General features: G+C 44.8%; 1 protein-coding gene and 1 long non-coding RNA gene across 2 annotated transcripts; one reads left to right on the top strand and one right to left on the bottom strand.

Annotated features, from left to right (window-relative positions):
- Window positions 1-3,022: 3,022 nt before the first annotated feature.
- LOC122543212 (NGFI-A-binding protein 2-like) lies at window positions 3,023-21,911 on the bottom strand. Its single transcript, XM_043681687.2, has 6 exons — window positions 21,553-21,911; window positions 18,150-18,945; window positions 12,678-12,787; window positions 11,903-11,954; window positions 11,259-11,412; window positions 3,023-6,712 (listed from the first exon to the last, which is right to left on the bottom strand). The coding sequence occupies exons 2-6, from the start codon at window positions 18,921-18,923 to the stop codon at window positions 6,678-6,680; spliced, it is 1,125 nt and encodes a 374-aa protein (XP_043537622.1). The 5' UTR covers window positions 18,924-18,945; window positions 21,553-21,911; the 3' UTR covers window positions 3,023-6,677.
- LOC148134696 (uncharacterized) lies at window positions 12,783-25,048 on the top strand. The gene is made up of 3 exons (XR_015755764.1): window positions 12,783-12,991; window positions 18,165-18,947; window positions 22,485-25,048. It is a non-coding gene; the product is annotated as an uncharacterized LOC148134696 (long non-coding RNA).
- Window positions 25,049-26,414: the final 1,366 nt, after the last annotated feature.

The following is a 26,414-nucleotide window of genomic DNA, read 5'->3' as shown; positions in this document are numbered from 1 at the left end:
TGCTGCCTCACAGCGCCAGAGACCCGGGTTCAATTCCCGCCTCAGGCGACTGACTGTGTGGAGTTTGCACGTTCTCCCCGTGTCTGTGTGGGTTTCCTCCGGGTGCTCCGGTTTCCTCCCACAGTCCAAAGATGTGCAGGTCAGGTGAATTGGCCATGCTAAATTGCCTGTAGTGTTAGGTAAGGGGTAAATGTAGGGGTATGGGTGGGTTGCGCTTCGGCGGGGCGGTGTGGACTTGTTGGGCCGAAGGGCCTGTTTCCACACTGTAAGTAATCTAATCTAATCTTATACACTTAGTGAAGTCATCCATCACCCTTCAAAACTCCAGTGGAATCAAGTCCAGACTGTCCAACCTTTCCTTATAAGGCAACCTGCTAATTCCAGGGACCAATCCAGTAAACTTCCACTGAATCACCTCTAATACATTTCCATCCTTCCTTTTAAACAAGGCGACCAGAACTACGTGCACTATTCAGGATGTGTTCTCACCAAGGTTTTGTGTAACTGAAGCATAACATCCTCACTTTTATTTTCAATTCCTCTCTTAATAAAAGCTAGCATCCCATTAGCCTTCCTGATTTTGTGTTGTCAGTGCAGATTAATTTCCTGTGACTCATGCACTAGGACACCTCAATCCCTCTGCCCCTGAGAATTCTGCACTCCTTCTCCATTTAAGTAATACTCTACTTTTTTTATTCTTCCTGCCAAAGTGAATACATTGGCCTTTTCCCACTCCATCGTGAGATTGCACAAAATGTTGGTGAGGCCTCGTCTGGCTTACTGTGTGTAATTCTGGTTGCCCTGTTATGTGGAGAGTGTTGAGAAGAGATTTACCACAATGTTTCTGGGATTGGGAGGTTTGAGATATAAGAATAGATGGAAAGGCTGGGACTTATTCATTGGAATGTAGGAGGTTGAGGGGTGACCTTAATGAGGTTTATAGAATCATAAGGGGCATAGATAAGGTGAATGACAAGGGTCTTTTCCTGAGGGTGGCTGAGTTCAAAGCTAGAGAGGCATATTTTTAAAGATGAGCAGGATTTAAAAAGGACATGAGAGGCAACTTCTTTTACACAATGAGTGGTTCATGTGTGGAATGAACTGCCAGAGAAAGTGGTGGATGCAGGTACAGTTACAACTTTTAAAAAGCATTTGGATAAGTTCATGAATAGGCAAGGTTTGGTGGGATATGGGCCAGGAGCAGAATACTTCCAACGGGCTTCAAGGCCTTTACCATCGTTCGCGTGCTGAAGAAATCTTCAGCGTCCTGCCTGAATGATTCCACCCTGTTATGCTAACACTCCTCATCTTGAAGTGTTTGGAGAAGCTTGAATTAGGCATATTAAGACCCTGCTGCCCCCCCCCCCCCCCCCCCCCCCCTCACTGGACACCCTACAGTTCGCATATCGTCCCAACCACTCAACCGATGATGCCATTTCCACCACCCTCCCTCTGGCCCTCACCCACCTGGAGAACAAGGACACTGTCCGATTACTGTTCAAAGTGTTGAATGCAGAGCTGAAATCTATCATTCCTCAGCAGAGTTGGCTGAGCTTGAATAGCTCCCTCTGTAACTGGCCCCTGGACTTCTTGACTGGGGGACCTGAGTCAGTCCGGATTGGGAACAGCATCTCCAACATCATCACACTGAGCACGCAGGCCTCCAGGGCTGTGTGCTCAGTCCACTACTGTTCACCCTGCTGACACATGACTGTGCAGTGATGCACAGCTCAAATCACATCATCAAGATCGCTGATGATATGACGGTAGTGGGTCTCATCAGCATGAACAATGAGTCAGCATACAGAGAGGAGGTGCAGCAGCTAACGGACTGGTGGAGAGCCAACAACCTGTCTCTGAACGTAGCTAAAACGCTGTATGATTCTAAGGTTCTGTCAGACTTTGGCCCATTCACTTAACCTATCCCTAGCTCTCTGCATTCTTTCAATGTCATCCTCACAAAAACCTGACAAAGTTTCAATTATCAGGCCTCCTGTTTTCAATCTGAATCTGAGATCTGGTCTGAAAATCTTCTATCATCCTGTGACTGTCAGCAATCAGATCTTGTTGACAGGAAATTGAAGGAACTGTGAGAAGTCAACCTATTCTATCCGATGGATTTGAAACCTTGACCACCAGGAGTGTTTTATTTTGCTTTTTTAGGAAGCCTGTGACATCTCTGCAGGGTTGTAGTATCTCATAGTCCGTGGAGAAATGTGTATATTGAGATTAAGTGGATTTGGTTCAAGTCGACACAGTAGTGTACTCTGCCACTTCTTTAAAGAATAAAAAAAAATTTGTATATAATAGACAAGTTGCTTTTGAGTATATTGAAATAACCTACTGAAGCTTTTTTCTAGATAAATAAAGATAAATAAATTGGCCATTTTGGACATTGCAACACGTACCAATAGTGTAAATGTTCCAGAGTAGTGGAGCTTCATTATCAGTCTAGATTAGTGTGGTGCTGGAAAAGCACAGCAGGGCAGGCAGCATCCGAGGAGCAGGAAAATTGACGTTTCGGGCAAAAGTCCTTCATCAGGCTTTTGCCCAAAACGTCGATATTCCTGCTCCTCGGATGCTTCCTGCTCTTCTGTGCTTTTCCAGCACCACTCTAATCTCAAGCATCTGCAGTCCCCACTTCTGCTGAGCTTCATTATCAGTACACTCTTCCTGGCAGAATCAGAATACTAGTTACTTCTTGGCGATGACAACTGAAGCTGATAATGTCTTCACCCAATTACACACATTCACCTTTCAGTAGAGATTTTGGTAACTTGTTAGGAGCTGTGCTGTGCTGGCTGTCAGTGCAGTCAAATCTATCCCATTTTTCTTACCTCTGCCTAAAAATGCAGGGGTCAATTGTAACACGCTGCTTGAGATCAGCGAACCTGTATCTCAGAGTTTTGTGTGGTTTAGCCCCACACACAAGGCCTTTATCCATTCAGCCTCATGGACAGTTCAGTCTCTGTATGTTTTAATGCTCGCTATTTGAAAATGAACTGACTCAGACTCATGATCTCTGGTAACAGTGAATATATTTTAATGGAATGAACCTTGCCCAGGCACAAGGAGACAACCAGAAATAAATTCTAAAATATACTTTAATGCATAATATTTATTTTATGTGCAAATAGTGTACGTTATAAAACTAATCTTCCACATACATACAGAGATTTGCACCTTATATAGACTAACAGAGATCCCTCACTACAGGGGTTGCAGGTATGATAGTCCACATTATAAGACTGCTGCCATTGACCCTTTATATTCCAAAGCAAATTCTGCATTTGGACGTTAAGCTAAATTCTATCAAAGCCATCATGTTTTTCTTTGGCTACAGTTATTGACAGCCTGGCTAATATTTATGTGTGTATCAACATTGCTAAAATGATCTGGTCATTTTATCTCATTATTGTTTGTAGGAGCTTGCTGTATGCAAATTGGCAGCATGTCGTATGTTGCTATAATGACTACACTTCAATAATAATACTAGAGAATTCCAAGGGTTGTGAAGCTTTGGATTTCCCTCTCCCAGAGGATTGTGGCTACTCCATTGTTGTCATGGATTCAGGGGAGAGAAAGTGGAGTTACGGCTGATGATCAGCCATCATTGTACCAAATGGTGAAGCAGTCCCAAGGAAAGTATGGTCTGCTCTTGCTTCTATTTTTTTTATGCTCCTCAATCTCTACGAAGCACATTGGGATGTGCGGAGGTTCTGAAAGAAATGCCCATCTTTTTGATTTATTTTTAAATGCTTCTACTTGTGTTGATTGAGGGCTTATCTATCTTTCCTCACCTTAATGTTGTGCTTTTACAGTTGGTACCATTCATTGCTCTACCTCCAGTTAGGAATGTTAAATAGCAGCCAAACATCTTCAGGGGCATTCTGCTGTTTGATGATTCACTCTAGCCAAGCGTCAGTGGGGAATTGCAGGCATGAACCTTAATCTTTTCCTCCTCTACTATACAATCAAATAGTAGAATGAAAAGCTGTGCTATAGAGGGCCAACAGCTTTCATTATATCCTTAACTCCCACACCTGCTTTGGGGACAGCTGGCTGGTCTATGTTGGCTAGCCTTAGTCTCAACTCACTGTTATCAAAACCTTTAACTACAAGCAGATCAAACAAATTACATGGAAAAGAAAAATAGGGTTTTGAACAAAATATATCATCCAAGTACTGAATACTCATATCACTGAAATAATGGTTCTCTCTTCTGGCAGACTTTGGCATGTTTGCTCTCCATTCATGAAGCTTAAATGAGTATGTACATGGTAAAAACAAGTTATATTTAACACTGTGTTACAAAAATGAATCAATTCATGCAAACAATGAAACAATGCATTTTAAGGAGGTATGAAATGAACCACATTGTGAACCAGTTCTACAGACTGCAAGCTCTCTCTGTATCCAGGCAACTCTCTCCTTTTCCCCCCCTCCTGCCATATCTGACTGCAGCAGTGACTCAGTGAGAGTGGAGAGCAGAGTGCCTCACCACAGGCTGACGTTTCTATGCTTGGTGCTGTTAATTGCATCCGTTTATTGTTGATTACAGTTTATCATCATATTGGGACCCACAATCTGGCAGTAAGAAGAAGATGGGATGTCAGTGCTATCCATGTTGTCAGTGCAACCAGATGCTGAATTAACTCTAGTCATCCTTGTGCAGAGTCCTGATCCCTTGTTCCAAACCAGAAGCAATAACATCGTTCTTAAAAATGGCAGTAGTTCAGTGTAACAGCTGGCTTGGCTCTTTGCAGGTATGAATCAGGAGCTCCTACATTGTAGTTTTCTTTGGAAGTGCATGGACTTCATAAAAATATGTTTACAAAATTCCTATGTATCAACATAGATACTCATCCCTCTTTCTCTGCCAAGAAAGTACTTTTGCAAAATACTTTTTCATCTGGACATAAGAGTACATTGGTTGTCCCAATGTGTCTGGCAGCACAGACTTTCTCAATACTTTCCCAGCCCCCAGGAGTTAGAATGTCCTTGTGGTAGCAAACATACACCATCTGCTCTCATTTGGCTTAGAAAATGCCACACTTAGCTTTCAACTTAGCCATGCCAAGGCATCAGTTCATCAAGTGCAGCTCAAGCAGCCAAACCCACATGATATAAGCTAAGGCCCCAGCTGATCTGAGACAATCCAGCAATGTACTTTTTATCCTGCTGGTCTGTTCAAATGTCTTGGCCTAAATACTCCCAACACATCACCTTTCCCCCATCCCTCCTCTGCAGGAACAAACAGTTGCAGTTGGGCATGTTCTGTCATTCATCATTTGTCACTGGCGGTTAGAATCTATCCTAATGGAAACACATTATGGAATCATTTCCAGTGTCATGTAAACATCACACTAGTCTCTCAGTAAACTCGATTGGGAGATTTAATAAACTACTGCTTCCCCACAATTAAAAAAGAAAGACAAGTTAGGATAAAGCAGAGGTTGAAACAGGTGGAGAATGCGATAGCTTTTTATTCTTTGTTTGAATACTGATTGAGTTACAGAGCTTTTGATTTCCACATTGTTAGCTTGGTATCATCGGTAAACAAAAAGTCTCAATTTGTTTTTCACGAAATTAATTAATTCAAATAAGGATCTGGAATATTTGTAGACATAAAGCAAACTGAAATCAATGTTCAAGGACACTGAATAATTGCACTGTGTAAGCAAGAGACTTAAGTAGACAGGTGATAGTTTTATGTCACTCCATTGTCTGAGCAACAGGTCAACTCCCACCTTTTGAGGGTTGTTTTTGTACAACTCACTGTAGTTTCAAACCCATCAGCATCTGTCGTGATTAGAACCAGGTGGACCTGGTTAACCATGAGGTTCTTGATTGGGGTTAGAATCTCCTCAGTTGAGGACTGACTCTGAGTTGGCTGGCCACAGCTCGTGTACTGTGCTCTAGTAAAGAAAGGGTGACTTGGTGACAGGACACCGACCTTAGTACAGTTATTTCAGTATCACCCATACAATGCTCTGCGCCATGAATTCTGCTCTCTTAAATATTAATTAATTATCCTTCAACACAGGTTCAAGTTCCCCTCAAAGTACAGTCAGTAAACATACTGCGAAGTATGAAGTGAATCATACAGACCTATATCATCTCTGTTGGGTGTTGCAATACCCTATTGCTAACTTCAGTCTTACTGAAAATCCAGAACCAACTCTTTCTCCTTCCAATCACTTTCAGCTAACCATTAGCAGAGGGAAACTCTGTACAAGTCGACAGTAATAAAGACCTGGCTTGTCAATGTGGAAGATAGTTGCATCTCAAACATCTCTGTACAAGAACAGCAATGGATAAATGTGAACTTGGAATGGAGCAGGATTCTTGCGGAATGGCCCAGATCCCATTTACAGAAGCACCTGATCTGTCCAATCCACAGTGCAGTGGCAACACAGGCCTCATTTGCCATTTTCCAAAAGTAGAATTAGACAAAAATCAAATTGAAGTGGAGGAGTTAACTTCCAATTTGCTTGACAGTGTAGGTCCATGCATTCCCTGAGAGATCTGAGAAAATGGTGAGCATTAAATCCTGATGTGGTCATGTTCATATCCGTTTGCTGCAGCTTTTAATTTTATGGTTTTATTACGTCCTTTGGTTTCATTATTTCACTGTCTTCAGTACCTTCTCAATGATAATAGAGGCTGATTGGCAGTTAGTTACCCTTCAGATATTCCCCACTTTCTGCTTCTATAACAAGAAATGAAGTAAGACAATTAGATTCAGAACATATTAAGAACTGATTAACCTTTGTTATTATCGCTGTATTCAATATCATAGGATTGGGAGGGAGATTAGATTACTTTAGATTAGATTACTTAGTGTGGAAACAGGCCCTTCGGCCCAACAAGTCCACACCGACCCACTGAAGCGCACCCACCCAGACCCTAACACTACGGGCAATTTAGCGTGGCCAATTCACCTAACATTTTTGGACTGTGGGAGGAAACTGGAGCACCCGGACGAAACCCACGCAGACACGGGGAGAATGTGCAAACTCCACACAGGCAGTCACCTGAGGCGGGAATTGACCCCGGGTCTCTGGCGCTGTGAGGCAGCAGTGCTAACCACTGTGCCACCCAAAATCATACAGAACAGGAAACTTCAGCCCATCGTGCCTCTGCTAGGTTATCCAAATAGTCATAATCCCCTGATTTTCCCCATAGCCCTACAACCCTTGCTACCTTCATCACTGAGTGGCTCCATTTATTTTGCCCTGACCTGTAAGAAAGCCACCTAACCATAGCACAGCAGATTAGGTGCTATGGCATACCACGTCAGGGATATATTCCCAACAGGTTAGGTGCCACAGATTGGATGAAGGGAGCTGCTCTGTGACATAGACAGCAATCATTATCACTCAAACAGATGGTCATGTGACTGTTGCAGGAACTTGCTGTGTGCAAGTTGCCTGCTGTGTTTCCAATATTGAAACAGTGACTATATTACAAAAGAGATAATTGGCTACAAAGCACTTTGGTCATCCTGAGGTTATGAAAGGTGCTATGTGAATACGAGTGTTTCTTTAACATCAGTTTAGTAAATCTGATGTATTCATAAATATGATTGAAGAGAGGAACTTGTGAGGGGCATTCTTGCTTCAAGCGTTCTGGGGATTACCTTTAGATTGTTTTTGTGTTCAATTCAAGTGATACACACAGACCAAATGTCAACCCCCGCCCCTCGCCCTCAGAGATATACTCCTGCTTTTGGAAGTGGGTGTTTGGATCAAGGTCTGATCTCACCCCCACAGTCCTCCTACCTGAAAACACACTCACTTCTTAGCTTACTGTCACCTCCTCTCTGGATACTCCCCTTGGCTGCAGGGGGTCAGTTTGCCTTGCCAGTTGTGTGATACCACCTTAGCCAAACGAAGCCGATCTCAACTGTTAACACTTTAATCCCTTAATAGACGAGACTGGCAAAAAACTTTGTCGATCACAGATTTTCAAACTGTGAATTCAGCTAACATCAACTGTAATACATGGGTTCAAATCCCACTCAACAATCACAGCAACTTATATTTATTTAGCATTTTGAACACAGTAAAGGTGCTTCACAGGAATGTTATAAAACAAAATATGAGACAGTTGCACATGTTAGGGTAAATGCATAAATGCTTGGTCAAAGAGGTACGTTTTAAAGGAGGAAGGAGAGCCAGAGAGATTGAGGGGGGAGACTTCCACAGGTTTTGGTAGTTGAAAGCATTGCTGACAATTGTGGAACAATTAAAGTGAGAGATAGAGTTACAGAGATGTACAGCATGGAAACAGACCCTTCGGTCCAACTTGTCCATGCCGACCAGATATTCCAACCCAATCTAGTCCCCTTTGCCAACATTTGGCCCATATCCCTCTAAACCCTTCCTATTCATATACCCATAAATGCTGTAACTGTACCAGCCTCCACCACTTCCTCTGGCAACTCATTCCATACACGCACCACCCTTTGCATGAAAAAGTTGACCCTTAGGTCCCTTTCACATCTTTCCCCTCTCACCCGAAACCTATGCCCTCTAGTTCTGGACTTCCCCACCCCAGGGAAAAGACTTTGTCTATTTACCCTATCCATGCCCCTCATGATTTTATAAACTTCTATAAGGTCACCCCTCAGCCTCTGATGCTCCAGGGAAAACAGCCCCAGTCTATTCAGCCTCTCCCTATAGCTCAAATCTTCCAACCCTGGCAACATCCTTGTAAATCTTTTCTGAACCCTTTCAAGTTTCACAGCATCTTTCCAACAGGAAGGAGACCAGAATTGCACACAATATTCCAACAGTGGCCTAACCAATGTCCTGTACAGCTGCAATATGACCTCACAACTCCTGTACTCAATAGTCTGACCAATAAAGGAAAGCATACCAAACGCCGCCTTCACTATCCTATCTACCTGCGACTCCACTTTCAAGGAGCTATGAACCTGCACTCCAAGGTCTGTTTGCTCAGCAACACTCCCCAGGACCTTACCATTAAGTGTATAAGTCCTGCTCTGGTTTGCTTTCCCAAAATGCAGCACCTCGCATTTATCTGAATTAAATTCCACCTGTCACTCCTCAGCCCATTGGCCCATCTGATCAAGATCTCATTGTACTCTGAGGTAACCTTCTTCGCTGTCCACTACACCTCCAATTTTGGTGTCATCTGCAAACTCACTAACTGTACCTCTGATGTGCACGTCAAAATCATTTATATAAATGACAAAAAGCAGTGGACCCAGCACCCGATCCTTGTGGCACACCATTGGTCACAGTCTGAAAAGCAACCCTCCACCACCACCCTCTGTCTTCCACCTTTGAGTCAGTTCTGTATCCAAATGCCTAGTTCTCCCTGTATTCCATGAGATTTAACCTTGCTAATCAGTCTCCCATGATGAACCTTGTCGAATGCCTTACTGAAGTCCATATAGATCACATCTACCGCTCTGCCCTCATCAATCCTTTGTTACATCTTCAAAAAACTCAATCAAGTTATGAGACATGTGCAAGATGCCCCAATTAGAATAAAGACATTGCTTAACCACAGGTTAATATAGGTCATTGGGCATAGAAAGTAATGGGTGGATGGGACTCGGAGCTGAAAAGGAGTACAGGTCGTAAAGTTTTGGAAGATCTCAGGTTGGTAGACAGTGGAAGATGGGAAAAGTGAGGACTGCAGATGCTGGAAATCAGAGCTTAGAGTGGTGCTGGAAAAGCACAGCCGGTCAGGCAGCATCCGAGGAGCAGGAAAATCAACGTTTCGGGCAAAAGCCCTTCATCAGGACTTTTGCCCGAAACGTTGATTTTCCTGCTCCTCGGATGTTGCCTGACCGACTGTGCTTTTCCAGCACCACTCTAATGTAGACAGTGGAAGATAGGAGGCTAGCCAGGATGCATTGGAACATTTGAATCTGGAGGCAACACATCAGAGACTTGACTAAATACCCTCGACTTGACTAAATACCCTCAACTTGACTGTTTTTGAAGAAAAGCAGAGAGTTATCCTCATCAATAATTATCCTTCAAGCCAACATCACCAACACAAATTGGTCAATCATGACATCACTGTTTATGGGATCTTGCTGTGTATAAAATATTGCCTCCTTGACAACAGTTGCTCCTTTTCCCAGTTATGTATTTTGTGATGTAATGTTGTTACGGTCGACAATGCTTCAATCAAATGATCTCTTCATTCTAACTGAAACTGTGCAGAACACTCCTTATACTGTTTTCTTAAAATCAATGCATTCAAACTATTGGATAATTCAGACACTTCTACAGCAAAATTGACTTTGAGTTAACAGGAGTGGACTATCTATAGATTGAAGGTTCTCTACTTCTTTCCCTCTGTCGCACATCCATTACTAACATACAGAACACACAACAATCTAAGCCTGCTGATCCCAGTATGGATCTAGATTCCATCTTGGGGCAATTGTTTGCTGCAGAGTAATAGCTAGCCACTGTGTCTGAACTCCTGAACTGATGCCGACCACCAAAAGGTTCTGAATGACCCCGATTCTGATCTACCTGTTGCAGAGAGTGGGGCAGTTGACACTCGCCCCTAAAGCTGGCAAGGAAAGGGAAGCGTTTTGCAGACAAACTATCTGATTCCCGTAGGTAAGCTCTGAGGGATAACTAGGTAAATTTAGCCTCACCAGTCTTAGAAAAAGACACCCGAACCAGACCCTGAGAGATGTGTCTAGGACACAGTGGGATAGCAAAACAGCAGTAGCAGCTGGCCCAGAGCATGAAGACAGAGTCAAACCTCTGAAGGACAAAGTGAAGAGTGCAGATGCTGGAGATCAGAGACGACAGTGCGATACTGGAAAAGCAGTCGGTCAGGCAGCATCTGAGGAACAGGAGAATCGACTGGCTGTGCTTTTCCAGCAGCACACTCTCGACTCAAGGTTCTGAAGGGCAAGATCAGCACAAGCATGATTCAGTCTTTCTTTACACAGAGGTGACAACCTCTGGAATTAGAAGGGTTTTTGAGGCCAGGAAACCTGATCCCACTCCCATTCGCATATCGGAGTGCCAAAAATGAAAGGCTGAAGGGTCAACTCGATCACAACTGATGTTCTGACAGAAAGGACTAGTCAATGGAATCACAGTGAGTATCATTTCTCCTCCTGACCAGTAAATACAGTGCATGTTAACTTTATTATTTATCCACTGTTTTATTTTAATAAATAATAATAACCCTCCCCTACCCACCCAAAAGGCAATGAAAATCTAGAGTAGAACAAATGTTGTACATACCTTCCATTTGTCCAGAGAGACTATCCCTGAATAGGCTGCCAGTATCCTCCTCTTTGTTGCATCTGGACCCTGCTGAAGCTTTCCTTTGGTGTTTGATCAATTCAGTTTGACTCTGTATCAGCATTGCGTGCTTCAAGTCAGATTCTAGCTGGTGCTATTTGGAAAATAAAAAGCTGAATAATTAAAAGTGTTACTGGCATTGTACCATACCAGTGCTGGTACTGTATCACCTCAACAATGGCACTGTGCTGCCTGAGCCCTGGTACTGTACCACCTAGCCCCTGGAACTACCACCTCAACCTGGCACTGTATCAGCCCAGTTTGGAACAATTGTAACATCCCTACTACTGGACCAGAGATCCAGGTTCAAGTCCCACTTCAAGATTTAATGGAAGGTATGCCAACAGAATGACTAGCAATCTGTAAACCCTTCCAACACACTTACAACAGATAGTAAGAGCAGAAGTTTCAGAACCGTGTAGAAACTGCAACACTATAGCCTCCCCATGTTAAAAGACTCCACACACAAGTTTTTGTCATGAGCATTCTGATGGACTTTGAGACACACACCACCCAGTTCTGGCAATTGTACCAACCCAGGCTGGCACAGTACTCCAATACGTAAACCCAAAGACTGGACATACCTCAAGTTTCATATTCTTCACAGTGGGACCATGAACTTCATCGGAGTTTAATCTGGAGGGAAAATAATGATTTAAAAGATTATTTGAAGATTCCAAAGAAACTAGACTCTCATGAATGAATAACTTTGTTTTAAATTTGTCTTCCCCAATCATAGAATCAGTCAGTCTTGGAATTTTAAAAACGAAGTAATTTAGCACATTATACATGGGCTTATTGAAGGAGAGCTATTTCCTTAGTCTGCATTCAATTTTTTAAAAAACGTCTATTTCAAATATTTGTCCACATCCATTTTAATGTCATGTCTGAACGATCCTCTGTGTACAGATCTGTATTCTAAACATTCTAACATTCTATTAATGATAATCTTAAAATTATATTCACTAGTTACAGACTCACTAACTAGTTGAAATTGTGTTTCTTCCCCAGTTTATCATATCCCCTTCCAACGTTCAACAGCTCCCCTCTTTCCTTTGTTTGTTCCTAGCCACATACGCACACTTTCCAGCAGGGGTCAGTGTGTACTTATTAGGATCTGATTTCCAATTGAAAAGTCCGAACTCCCTCAAGAATCGACATCAACTGACTCGGGATATACAGAGATTACATTTAGGGTCTGCCAGACAAGATCAGAGGCTTCGTTCGCAACAATGTCATAATAACACTTCGAGGGCCACAGAAAAATTCTAGGTTGAAATAAATCAAAGGATTTGGAATCAACAAAAGCCTAGCTGCTCTGTGCACCCTGGTAAGGGTGGGGAACCTGCTCTGTCTTACCGTGCTTGCCTCTGAGCCACCAGTCGAGCCAGTGAAAGAAAATCGACTCTCCCGATCAGTAAGTTGCTATCCACCCTGCAAAACGGAGCGGTCGCCTCATTGCTGGTCAACTGGAAAGAGGACAGCAGGAGTAAACAGTTTAAACATTTAAAAATATATAGGAAATCGAGTGTGCCTAACAGCCAAGTGCACAAATGAGAGCGTCGCTTAGTGTAAGCTTGAAGAATTGTGAGGAAATTACATTTTTAAGATTCGGACAACGAAATCACCATCAATGAGAAAGTGCACACTCGCAAGCAACTTGATCAATACTGGTATGTGCCACAGTGCCAACTCTTTATTTATCCTTTATTTATCTCACCTGCAGTGCTAAAGAAACACGATTCATTCTGAGAAATTTGCGTTTTAATAGTGAGGGATGGGGGACAGAGAAATTCTACTTCAATATATTTTCCATTGGGGTGTCCAGAGCCGGCTGGTGATTTCCTCAAATAAAAACAGCAAGTGCTGGAGAAGCTTCAGATTCGAAACGTTAACGCTCTTCGTCTCTCTCCACAGATTTCTTTTTTGTTCCGCTTGTTTCCGGTCTCCAGAGTCCGCAGGATTTTACTTTTATTTGGTGATTTAGTCATAGAGATGACCTCGCACTCGCTTTGCACTATCGTCTAAGATGACTTGCCCTTTATTCCCCCTCATAACTTACAAAAGGTTGAGTTAACAGAATGTCATAAAGCCCATATTTCCGTTTCTCATTCTGCCATAGAATCTTGACAGTGCGGGAAGAGGCTATCAGGTCTGCACCGACCCTCCGAAGAGCATCCCACCCAACCCCTGTCCCTGTCCCAATCCCCAGAACCCTGCACTTCCCATGGCTAATCCACCCTAACCTGCACATCCCCGGACACAATGGGACAATTTCCCATGGCAAACCCACCCTAACCTGCACATCCCCGGACACAATGGGACAATTTCCCATGGCAAACCCACCCTAACCTGCACATCCCTGGGCACAACGGGGACAATTTCCCATGGCCAATCCACCCTAACCTGCACATCCCTGGGCACTACGGGACAATTTAGCACGGCCAATCCACCCTAACCTACACATCCCCGGGCACTAGGACAATTTAGCATGGCCAATCCACCCTAACCTACACATCCCCGGGCACTACGGAACAATTTAGCACGGTCAATCCCACCCTAACCTACACATCCCCGGGCACTACGGGACAATTTAGCACAGTCAATCCACCCTAACTTGTGCATCCCTGGGCATTATGGGACAATTAAGCACCTCGTGCTCCCGCGAGGAGGTTGATCAATTCATCGACTTCACCAACACCTTCCACCCTGACCTTAAATTTACCTGGACCATCTTTGACACCTCCATCCCCTTCCTGGACCTCTCCATCTCCATTAATGACGACTGACTTGACACTGACATGTTTTTACAAACCCACTGACTCCCACAGCTACCTGGATTACACCTCTTTCCACCCTACCTCCTGCAAAAATGCCATCCCGTATTCCCAATTCCTCCGCCTCCGCCGTATCTGCTCCCAGGAGGACCAGTTCCACCATAGAACACACCAGATGGCCTCCTTCTTTAGAGACCGCAATTTCCCTTCCCACGTGGTTAAAGATGCCCTCCAACACATCTCGCCCACATCCCGCACCTCCGCCCTCAGACCCCACCCCTCCAACCATAACAAGGACAGAACCCCCCGGTGCTCACCTTCCACCCTACCAACTTTTGCATTAACCGCATTATCCGCCACCTCCAAACAGACCCCACCACCAGGGATATATTTCCCTTCCCACCCCTATCCGCCTTCTGCAAAGACCATTCCCTCCATGACTACCTGGTCAGGTCCACGCCCCCAACAACCCACCCTCCTGTCCTGGCTCCCTGCCCTGCCACCGCAGGAATTGCAAAACCTGCGCCCACACCTCCTCCCTCATCTCCATCCAAGGCCCTAAAGGAGCCTTCCACATCCATCAAAGTTTTACCTGCTCATCCACCAATATCATTTATTGTATCTGTTGCTCCCGATGCGGTCTCCTCTATATTGGGGAGACTGGGACGCCTCCTCGCAGAGAGCTTTAGGGAACATCTCTGGGACACCCGCACTAATCAACCCCACCGCCCTGTGGCCCAACGTTTCAACTCCCCCTCCCACTCTGCTGAGAACATGGAGGTCCTGGGCCTCCTTCACCGCCGCTCCCTCATCACCCAACGTTTGGAGGAAGAACGCCTCATCTTCCGCCTTGGAACACTTCAACCCCAGGGCAACAATGTGGACTTCACCAGTTTCCTCATTTCCCCTTCCCCTACCTCACCCCAGCTCCAACCTTCCAGCTCAGCACCACCCTCATGACCTGTCCTACCTGCCAATCTCCATTCCCACCTATCCACTCCACCCTCCTCCCTGACCTATCACGTTCATCCCCACCCCCATTCACCCATTGTACTCTTTGCTACCTTCCCCCACTCTCCTCTCTGACCTATCACCTCCATCGCTACCTATTGTACTCTCTGCTTTCTTTTCCCAGCCCCCCCCCCCCCTCCAAATTTATCTATCCACCCCGGAGGCTTCCTGCCTCCATTGCTGATGAAGGGCTTTTGCCCGAAACGTCAATTTTCCTGCTCCTCAGATGCTGCCAGACCTGCTGTGCTTTTCCAGCACCACTCTAATCCACAATCTGGTTTCCAGCATCTGCAGTCCTCACTTTTGCCCAATTTAGCACAGCCAATCCACCCTAACTTGCAAATCCCTGGGCACTACGGAATAATTTAGCACAGCCAATCCACCCTAACCTGCACATCCCTGGACACTACAGGACAATGTAGCACGGCCAACCCACCCTAACCTGCACATCTCTGGGCACTATGTGACAATTTAACACAGCCAATCCACCCTAACCTGCACATCCCTGGGCACTACGAGACAATTTAACACGGCCAATCCCAACCTAACCTGCACATCCCTGGACACTACAGGACAATTTAGCATGGCCAATCCACCCTATCCTGCACACCCCTGGGCTCTACGTGGACAATTTAGCACGGCCAATCCCATCCTAACCTGCACATCCATGGACACTATGGGACAATTTAGCATGGCCAATTCACCCTAACCTACACGTTCCTGGGCACTACGGGACAATTTAGCACAGCCAATCCACCCGAACCTGCACATCCCTGGGCACTAGAGGACGATTTAGCACGGCCAATCCCACCCTAACCTGCACATCCCTGGGCACTAGAGGACAATTTAGCATGGCCAATCCCACCCTAACCTGCACATCCCTGGGCACTACGGGACAATTTAGCACGGCCAATCCCACCCTAACCTGCACATCCCTGGGCACTACGGGACAATTTAGCACGGCTAATCCCACCCTAACCTGCACATCCCTGGGCACGACAGGGACAATTTAGCATGGCCAATCCCACCCTAACCTGCACATCCCTGGGCACGACGGGGACAATTTAGCACGGCCAATCCCACCCTAACCTGCACATCCCTGGGCACTAGAGGACAATTTAGCACGGCCAATCCCACCCTAACCTGCACATCCCTGGGCACTAGAGGACAATTTAGCACGGCCAATCCCACCCTAACCTGCACATCCCTGGGCACGACAGGGACAATTTAGCACGGCCAATCCCACCCTAACCTGCACATCCCTGGGCACTACGGGGACAATTTAGCACGGCCAATCCCACCCTAACCTGCACATCCCTGGGCACTAAAGGACGATTTAGCACGGCCAATCCCACCCTAACCTGCACATCCCTGGGCATTAGAGGACAATTTAGCACAGCCAATCCCACCCTAACCTGCACATCCCTGGGCACTACGGGACAATTTAGCATGGCCAATCCCACCCTAACCTGCACATCCCTGGGCACTACGGGACAATTTAGCACGGCTAATCCCACCCTAACCTGCACATCCCTGGGCACTACGGGACAATTTAGCACGGCCAATCCCACCCTAACCTGCACATCCCTGGGCACGACAGGGACAATTTAGCACGGCCAATCCCACCCTAACCTGCACATCCCTGGGCACTAGAGGACGATTTAGCATGGCCAATCCCACCCTAACCTGCACATCCCTGGGCATTAGAGGACAATTTAGCACGGCCAATCCCACCCTAACCTGCACATCCCTGGGCACTACGGGACAATTTAGCACGGCCAATCCCACCCTAACCTGCACATCCCTGGGCACTACGGGACAATTTAGCACGGCCAATCCCACCCTAACCTGCACATCTCTGGGCACGACAGGGACAATTTAGCACGGCCAATCCCACCCTAACCTGCACATCCCTGTGCACTACGGGACAATTTATCACGGCGAATTCACCCTGACCTGCACACCTTTGGACTGTGGGAGGAAACCAGAGCATCTGGAGGAAACCCATGCACACACGGGGAGAACGTGCAAACTCCACATGGACAGTCGCCCCGAGGCTGGAATCGAACCCTGGGCCCTGGCACTGTGAGATTCCGCCCATTTCAAAACTCAAACGATTGCCGGAGTTGCTCCTTGCCACAAGCACAAGGGGAGAAAGTGAGGTCTGCAGATGCTGGAGATCAAAGTTGAAACTTTATTGCTGGAACAGCGCAGCAGGTCAGGCAGCATCCAGGGAACAGGAGATTCGACGTTTCGGGCACAGGCACTTCTTCAGGAATTCCTGAAGAAGGGCCTGTGCCCGAAACGTCGAATCTCCTGTTCCCTGGATGCTGCCTGACCTGCTGCGCTGTTCCAGCAATAAAGTTTCAACAAGCACAAGGGACCTACTTTGTCCCAGATCCTCAAAACTGTGCAGCTCCTCATCCTGTCTACTTTTCCCTTTCTTGTACAATGTACAAATTTTAAACAAAACTCAAGAAGAGATCTTTCCTTAGTCCCTTTCGCTGTACTTTCTTTATTTAAAAATGGTTTAAAATACTTGTCCATATCCATTTTAAAAGTTATCATTGATTCTGCTATTTCCAGTTAGCATCACCTTACCATTCCTCTTCATGGTTCTTTTCGCTAACTCTATTGAACCATGGTGATGCCCCACACTCCGAGGCCCTATCCTTCTCAATTAAGAAAAGGCAAGCTGCTTATCAACTGCTCTAATTTCTTAACATTTCACTGCAGCTTTAAAATCTGGCCATCCATGTTCGGTTGTGCCCTCCCCAGCAGTTGTCCACGACACACGTTAAAGCCTGAATTAAAGATATCAGAGTTGAAAGATTCCATTTAAGTTCATTGTCAGCATTGCCAAAATAAATTGTTCTAAAGACCTGTCCTTTATTTCACTGTAGCAGCCCAGACACACAATCGTACAAGTGTGAAGGGAGTGGGTTCACTCCTTTAATCTCCCTCCCCACAACTGTATTTTAATAAACCGCCCTCTCACTTTTTTTCTCTCAAGAGAACCGTTGTTATTTACAGAGTTCCCAACCTCGTATTTTGACAGCTGCCTGCTGTTCCCGCGCTTCCACTCGGATCGTCCACCGGACTTCCTGTTATCCTCCTCCTTCGCGGGATTATTATTGTCATCCGTTCGGAAGATGAGACCGACGGATTTTGCAAACTTTTTATTCAGTTTCAAAAATTCATCGTGGTAACTTTTGGGGAAAGTCTTCATCGTGTGCCGGACGCTGTCTGTAATCGTCTGCGCTGTGTCAAGGTCCAGTTGGGTGGGGCTCTCTCGGGGAGATGTGGGGTCGTTGCCTGGGACGCTGCTGTCAGGTTCTGGCGGTTGGCACTCTTCACCAGAAAACTGCACTGAGAAATTCTCCCTCCCATCGGATGGGGAGTTGGGGCTGATGCTCCTTGCTGATGCAGTGCTGAAACTTTGCAGATGTTTGCCTTGCTTTGCCGGAGTAGCGCCTCTGCTGCTGCTGACCGGTCTCTTCTTTGACTCCCGTGAAGATGCATTAATCAGTTTCGACGCAGAGAAGCTACTGAGGGGAACAGAGGCCAGAGGCTGGTTGAAAACGGCTGGGTTCACGACCCACTCCTGCAAGGCCTTCTGGAGCCTTCGCACATGGAGAGGCTTCGTCGCCATGCCAACCAGGGACATAATTTCCAGGAACTCCTCCTCACCCGCCTCACTGAGCTGCTGCACATCATCCCCTCCCTGCTGGATGAAGGTATTATAATAGGGCAGCAGATGGGCCCTCTGCAGGACACGGTACAGCTGCAGTTCACCAAGGGTCCGTGGCAAAGACATTGCGGGGGACTCGCTGCTGAACCTGTGAGTAAACAACGCGGTTTTTAGTCTCATAAATCAGAATAAACCTCGTCCTTTTTCAGGGGAAGAACACAGGGGCGATATTTACCCCACACATTCTATCGAAAGAAACATAAAGTCAAGACACTGGTGAGTGTCACCATTTTGCAAGCATTGCCCAACTGCTCTCAAGGTTTGTTTTCACTGGGCAGGCAAGGTGTTTATAATAAATGATCGGATCAACAAAGCAGTTAGTTCGGCGCTTTGTTTCATTTTTTGGCTTTCAAATGACGCTGGCCGGCTATGGCAGTAACTAGAGAGCCTCAGGACAGCCTGGCCAGAACGTCTGTCCATGGGGATGGCTCTGACCTGCTCAGCTGAATGGCTCCTGTGGCACTGGGAAGAGTGGTAGACTGGCAGAGGCCAGGGCCCAACTTGTAGGATTGGCAAAATAATTCCTGCTCTTTCTCTCAGCCCTGTACACATGATAAAGAATTCATGTTATGACTCTCACAGGCAGATACCAAAAATAGTAATCAAGGACTTTTTGATCAGTGCAGTTTTCATTGGGATCTCACCTAATGCTTGACTCCAGGGCATACCTTGGCAGCTAAACAATAAGCTGAAAATGTGTTGCTGGAAAAGCGCAGCAGGTCAGGCAGCATCCAAGGAACAGGAGAATTGACGTTTCGGGCATGAGCCCTTCTCCAGGAAAGGGTTCATGCCCGAAACGTCGATTCTCCTGCTCCTTGGATGCTGCCTGACCTGCTGCGCTTTTCTAGCAACACATTTTCAGCTCTGATTTCCAGCATCTGCAGTCCTCACTTTCTCCTAGCTAAACAATAAGCCCTGGTAAAAAATTGTTGCAGCTGTGCTGACTGGGGCAACCATGGAACAAGGTCATTGCTCACCCTTTGTTAATTTAAAAAAAGCCTTAACGGCAGATAGGACAACAGATGGTTGGGGTGGGGGTGGAAAGTAGCAGCTAGATCCCTGATCCACCTATTAGGAACAGCTGGAATCAATGCGTTATACACCCACTGGTGACCCACAAGGAGTACAATTCTAGCATTGAAATCATATCTCCTATCAGTGAGGTATTTTCTATCCAACCTGTTCAGCGATGTTATTACACTTCTGGTGTAAGTGGGACTTGAACTTAGGTTTCTTGGTCCAGAGCTGGGGACATTACCAATGCACCACAAGATCCCCAAAGAGTGCAGGACCCCTGACTATTCCATTAACACCAGCTGGATCTTTAAACCATCCATTAACTATTGCTGAATCTCTAAACTGCAGGAGTTGGAAAAAATGATGCATGTGATCACAACATTAATTGGATAAAGTGAGCACTGGTGAATCTGATTCTTATTGCATCTTTGTAAGGGGAAAGGAGAATAGTAAAGGCGATGAAATAAAAATAGAAGTGACTAGATGACATCAAGACTAGCTTCTAAAAGTCTGTAGCACATAAAAATTGTAGTTTAATGATCGTGGAAAGGATTAGTCTTAATATCGATCTGGTGAGAAGGCAGTGAGCAGGAAGAATTTGTAGGAGGGCATTTGGAATTTAGAAGGAACAACAATTAGAAAGGGTGGTTCGGAGGCAGAGATGGGAGACATGTCACTGATTGGCTGACCAGCTTTCTTTGCCTCCTCCCCAGGGGTGAGAGACAGGTATGAGAAGATCCTCCTCAAATGTAGGAGCAGCATCATGCCAAAATAAATTTAGTCTAAATATCACAATAAAATGGGCTCTGAGGGGAGGAAAATTGAATAATTACAAAGCAAACAGGAAATCTGCTTAATACTGTTACAAAACAAAAGCTTATATTTTACAACTTCTGTCCAGTACTTTCTCTAGTACTAGTCACCCATTGAAATATAAACATGTATTATTGGGTGATGATGCCGTACAACACTGTCACCACCATATTACAGCACCACTATGTATTATATACAATCAATGTAAATTACACACTGTATTACATGCAGTGTATATATTACATCAGTCTGTATATGCATTACATTTAGCGATTATAGATTAGTGGACTGTATGATTGTTGCTAATTCAACATGTTTTTATGCTCCTGCACACAATCAACAGAATCCTCATCTTAGTTCAAAGTTGCTAAATTCAATCTGCCTATTAATTAATTTTCTTTAGTGCAAAACTTCCACTTTATGATATTTACATTTAATTCAAATTATTGAACAATTTCAATATATCAGTGTAAAGCCAACTTGCAATTAGCAGAACAGATTATAGAATATACCATGCAGTTGTTTTGGCAGATGTGATTTAGTGTCAGTTAATTCTGTGGCTATCTTAAAAGAACTTTCACGCCTTTTCCACCGTTCCCAGCCCCACTAGAATACGAAACCTTGCAACTATTGTCAAGCCTGAGTGACAAGACGATGTGTCGTTGGGGGTACTCTATGAAGCAGGAGAAAATAGAGAGTACATTTTCTCCAAAACAAAAACAGAAATTGCTGGAGAAACTCAGCAGGTCTGTCAGCATCTGTGGAGAGACAGCTGAGTTAACGTATAGAGTCCAGTGACCCTTTATCAAGGCTGAAACCTCTGAATTAGCACAGTGTGAAATATACCAGTCTAAATCTCCTTTACCTTAATGTTGATTCTTGATTAAAGTTGTCCTGCGGACTCTGGCGGTCAGACCGGCTGATGTGATGTTGGATAGTTCCTGTGAGATCTCAGTCCTTGGGAGCACCCACTGACTAAAATGAACGAAGACCTGATCTCTGTGCCGCTTCCACCCCGTTGCTACTTTCTGATCTGCCGTGTAACTGATGGATGTTTTTTGTCTGTTGATCTTTTGCTGGAGAGAGTTCTGGATATTCCCGGCTCGGTTCATGCCTCCTACACGAGAGAGAGGTTGGCGAATGACGCGTGTCCGTCCGGGGGAGGAGGCGGGGGTGGCGTGGCGCCCAGATCTAACCGAAAAATAATATCCTTCCCCCGGGGAGACATTCGAGAAGAGGGCGGCAGGAGGCAGCAGGCAGAAGACAGAATGGAAGCTTTTGTCCAATACTGAAGACACTAACCACACACAAATAACTTCTTTTGTTCATTTTTTATTAAAAGCATCTGAACTTCTATCAGCAAAATGTTATATTGAAAGAAGCAGCTTTTTATGATAAAAATGTTTGGCTTTCTTGCATCAAGGACCGCATACAGTATATACGTAGCTCAGTGACAACACTGCTGTCTCAGAATCAGAAAATTGTTAGCTTAAATCCCACTCGAGATTTAAGCATAAAGATCCCAGCTGGCACTACTGTAGAGCAATGCTGAAGGTGTTCCACACTGAGGGTCAGTGCTGGGGGAGCGGGCACTGTCAGAGGGTCAATACTGAGGGAGCGGGTGCTGTCAGGGGGTCAGTGCTGAGAGAGTGGGCACTATCAGAGGGTCAGTGCTGAGGGAGTGGGCACCGTCAGAGGGTAAGTATTGAGGGGATGCTGAACTACTACAAGGTAATACTGAGAGAGTGTTGCATTATCAGATGAACCATTAAAATGAGACACTGTCTGCTGACTTAGGTTAACGTCAAGGGAAAGAGGAGGAGGTCGAACCAAATATGAAGGAAGTTGTCTACAATCAACAGGAGCTGGACATTTTGGTTATTGTTTAATTGAGTTTATTGGTAACATATTTGACCAATCTAGTGCTTGATCTTAATGAAGCTTCCATTTTTGGGGAATAAAGTAACAAAGTAGTTCTTTGGTTTTGTTTTCACTATTTTCCATTCTTTTCTTTCTCAACCTATTAAATTTATAATCAGTTTCTGTAACCATTTTAACTTTTTTAAGTCGAGAGTGTGGCACTGGAAAAGCACAGGTCAGGCAGCATCCGAGGAGCAGGAATGGCTTGTGCCCGAAACATCGATTTTCCTGCTCCTCGGGTGCTGCCTGATACACTGTGCTTTTCCAGCACCACTCTCTCGATTCTGATCTCCAGCATCTGCAATCCTCACTTTCTCTTGTAACTATCTTAAATCAGTATTTGTGAGTAGAAATAAATGAAATCCATTAAGCATAGCAATTTTTTGAAAGTCATTGAATTGTTATCTGGTAATTCAAAGGTCAAAACAAACTGTAATTTTGCCTACGTGTTTAAAGCAAGAAAGTCTTAATTGCATTAATGCTGGGGAGTTTTCCCTGGTGATTCATAATATTTGTCCCTCAGTCAACATCATAAAAGCTGAGCATCTGGTTATTATCGCATTGTTGTGCTTGTTCTGAACAAACTGGCTGTTCATTTCCTTCAAAAGTACTGTAAATCTGTAAAATGCTTTTGGACATATTGAAGTCATGAAAAGTACTAAATTGCAGAGTCTTTCTTCTTAATATCTAAGCTGTCTAACATATTGGATGTCATGATGGGATTTGTGCCAAAATGCATCAAGATGACCAAAACAGGCACAAAATGTGATTCTCCCTTTGTCATAACCTCAGTGAGTGACAGGTGGCAACCTCAGCAAAATGGGGCAAATGGGTCTTATGTAGTTTTTGACCTGGTTTTGTTTAAGGTGACATAGTATTTCTAACACACTCTCCATTGCTCTTCTTAGGTCAGTTTTTCAAAGTTGTTAATTAACTTTACAGTTCAAATACTACATAGAGCAGAGAAAGTAAAAAAGTTTGTCTGGTCCATCAAGTCCTCCCTTTCTATAGCCCATGTATATTCTAACTCTAACATAAAGTGTACCTTGCTAGTCCTGTTGTTGGGATGCATCAGAATATCAACAAAACAGCCCTTACAAGCCTCCGAGGCAATTTGGAAAAACGAAATGAATTCCTAACCTCATCACTGCACATCAGTGGGCACATTCTGGCTGCTTGACAATGAACACCACTTGCTTTTAACTAGAGGCCAGATTTAGTTGGAGGGATTTTAATCACAAAAAAAGTAAGTGGGTTTGGGCTGGGGAGAGTGGGTTAAAGTCCATTCTTGCTTTAACTGACATACTGAAAGGGGCTGAGTGACCCAAACTGCTCCAAGGAGGCAGATAGGTATTTTAAATATGATAATGATCCAGGAGGTGAGCAACATTATGCTTATGTCCTGGAGCCTGCCTCTCGACCTGGACAGTTCCTGCAATCAGACAATCCCCGAGGTTTCCCCATGTGGCTGCCAATCACTTTGCCAGGCCTCTAACCTTTCCCCCACTAATCCCACAACCTTCCTCTGACCGTCCCCCTCACAGGCCTTTGCAATTCCCCACCACCACCATGGGACAATGGGCATCCTAAGCGGTGGGATTGCTTGCAAACCCCTCAATGGTGTGGACTTACCTTGACCTATGTTCTCTACCAACCTCTTCCCCATCTGTCTGGAATGCAGATATTTTTTATTCAATTTGTTGAAAGATAGGCTGCGTCTGGGCTCCTGAGCCCAGGGTCAGTCCATTCCGTCTGCTTTTCTTTTTTCTTCTTTTCTCTTTCTTTTACCTTTTTAGTTTTTGCTTCTACTTACCTTCTGGGGAGAGCTCAGTCAGAGCAGCATCGACAAGGAAGGCAGCTTTGTCAGGACCTGGAATATGGCGGCAGCTGGTAAGCCAGGAGCAGGACTCTGGCAGCAGTCTCGAGGAGGCAACTACTTGGAGAGGCGAACACAGGATCTGGCATTGGCTGCTACATCAGTAAGGCAGGCCCAGCGGGAAAATATGGTGCCTGAGGAATGGCAACTTCAATGTTGTTTGGGTCCATGCTGGTGATGTCGAAGCAGTGGTGGAAGAGTTGTGGACTCTCTCATGTTTTTTTTCATTATTCTTAAACTATTCAAAACGGCACTGGATCATGGCAACAGTGGAAGCTTTTCACTGCATTTATTGTATTTTTTCACTGTAAAATACACGTGACAATAAAATCATTCATTCAGATGTTATTACGCACCTTCGGAGCAAGTGGAACTTGAACCTGGGCCTCCTGGCTCAGAGGTAGGAATGCTACCACTACACCACAAGAACCCTCTGACTGGAACCCAAGCCTGATCAATGAGCACTTGCTTTGCAGTTCAAATTCTAAATTGAGTGGACAAATCTTGACTTCTGGGACCCCATACCTTTCTAACCTGTATATTGGTCAGAGCATTGCGTATAGGAGTTGGGAGATCATGGAGAGGACATTGGTTAGGCCATTTTTGGAATATTGTGTGCAATTCTGGTCTTCCTCCTATCGGAAGGATGTTGTGAAACTTGAAAGGCTTCAGAAAAGATTTAGAAGGATGTTGCCAGGGTAGGAAGATTTGAGCTATAGAGTGAGGCTGAATAGACTGGAACTGTTTTCCCTAGAGCATCAGAGGCTGAGAGGTGACCTTATAGAGGTTTATAAAATCATGAGGGGCATGGATAGGGTAAATAGACAAAGTCTTTTCCCTGGGTGGGGGAGTCCAGAACTAGAGGGCATAGGTTTCGGGTGAGAGGGGAAAAACTTAAAAGGGACCTAAGGGGCAACTTTTTCACGCAGATGGTGGTGCGTGTATGGAATGAGCTGCCAGAGGAAGTGGTGGAGGCTGGTACAATGACAACATTTAAAAAGTATCCAGATGGGTATATCAATAGGAAGGGTTTGGAGGAATATGGGCCGGGTGCTGGCAAATGAGATTAGATTAGGTTAGGATATCTAGTTAGCATGGACGAGTTGGACCGAAGGGTCTGTTTTCAGTGCTGTACGTCTCTATGACTCTATGACTGGATTCTCAGTGGCTCAGGTAAGTACAAATCCAGGCTATTGTCACAGCCACAGGAGGGACAGAAAAAGGAAAAACAGACAGGGGAAATAAAGCTTCAAAGCAAGTTAATACAATCTGGGAGAAAAATGACAAACTGGATCATTTATCAGAATTTTTAAGATGTCCATAGAAGGAGACCATAAGCAGCAATTATATTAATATCAGTCCTGTGTTTGTGTACTTGATGCTGCCAGTTATCCTCCAGAATTTGTGATTTGATTGGAACCACTGAGACGTCAACAAAACTGACTAAACATATGCCTGTGGGAAACATTTAGCACACTGATAAAATAATACATAATTCAGATTCTCTTCAGTGACCTTACAACCAGCTGCAAAGAAGAGGGCGAATAATTCAGAAACATTTCAGTAACTGGTTTGAAGTAAAATTGTTGCACAGTAAGGACATTTGCACAGAATTAAAATGTGAGGGAGAAAATGTGTCATTTTAATAATTTTACACAAAATATAATGGCAAGTTTGCTATCACTGTGTGCAGGACATTTGCTGGCAGCGAATTGTATGAGTTGCACTAATTAAGCAATTTGATCACTTTCCTGTAACTTCAGACTTGCAATAAGGAGCAAAAATGTAAAGTTCATATCCTCAGTCCAGTGACCCTTCTTCAAAATGGTGCAATTCGAAAGAAGGCATGCTGGACCTGAAACATTAATTCGGTTTTCTCTCCACAGATGCTGCCAGACCTGCAGAGTTTTCCCAGTAATTTCTGCAGTTCT

The sequence above is a fragment of the Chiloscyllium plagiosum genome, unplaced genomic scaffold (genome assembly GCF_037043375.1).
Source record: "Chiloscyllium plagiosum isolate Xiang-an unplaced genomic scaffold, Cpla_swu_hap1 HiC_scaffold_53X, whole genome shotgun sequence".
Classification (NCBI taxonomy): Eukaryota; Metazoa; Chordata; class Chondrichthyes; order Orectolobiformes; family Hemiscylliidae; genus Chiloscyllium; species Chiloscyllium plagiosum.
This window is presented reverse-complemented; position numbering and strand designations above follow the sequence as displayed.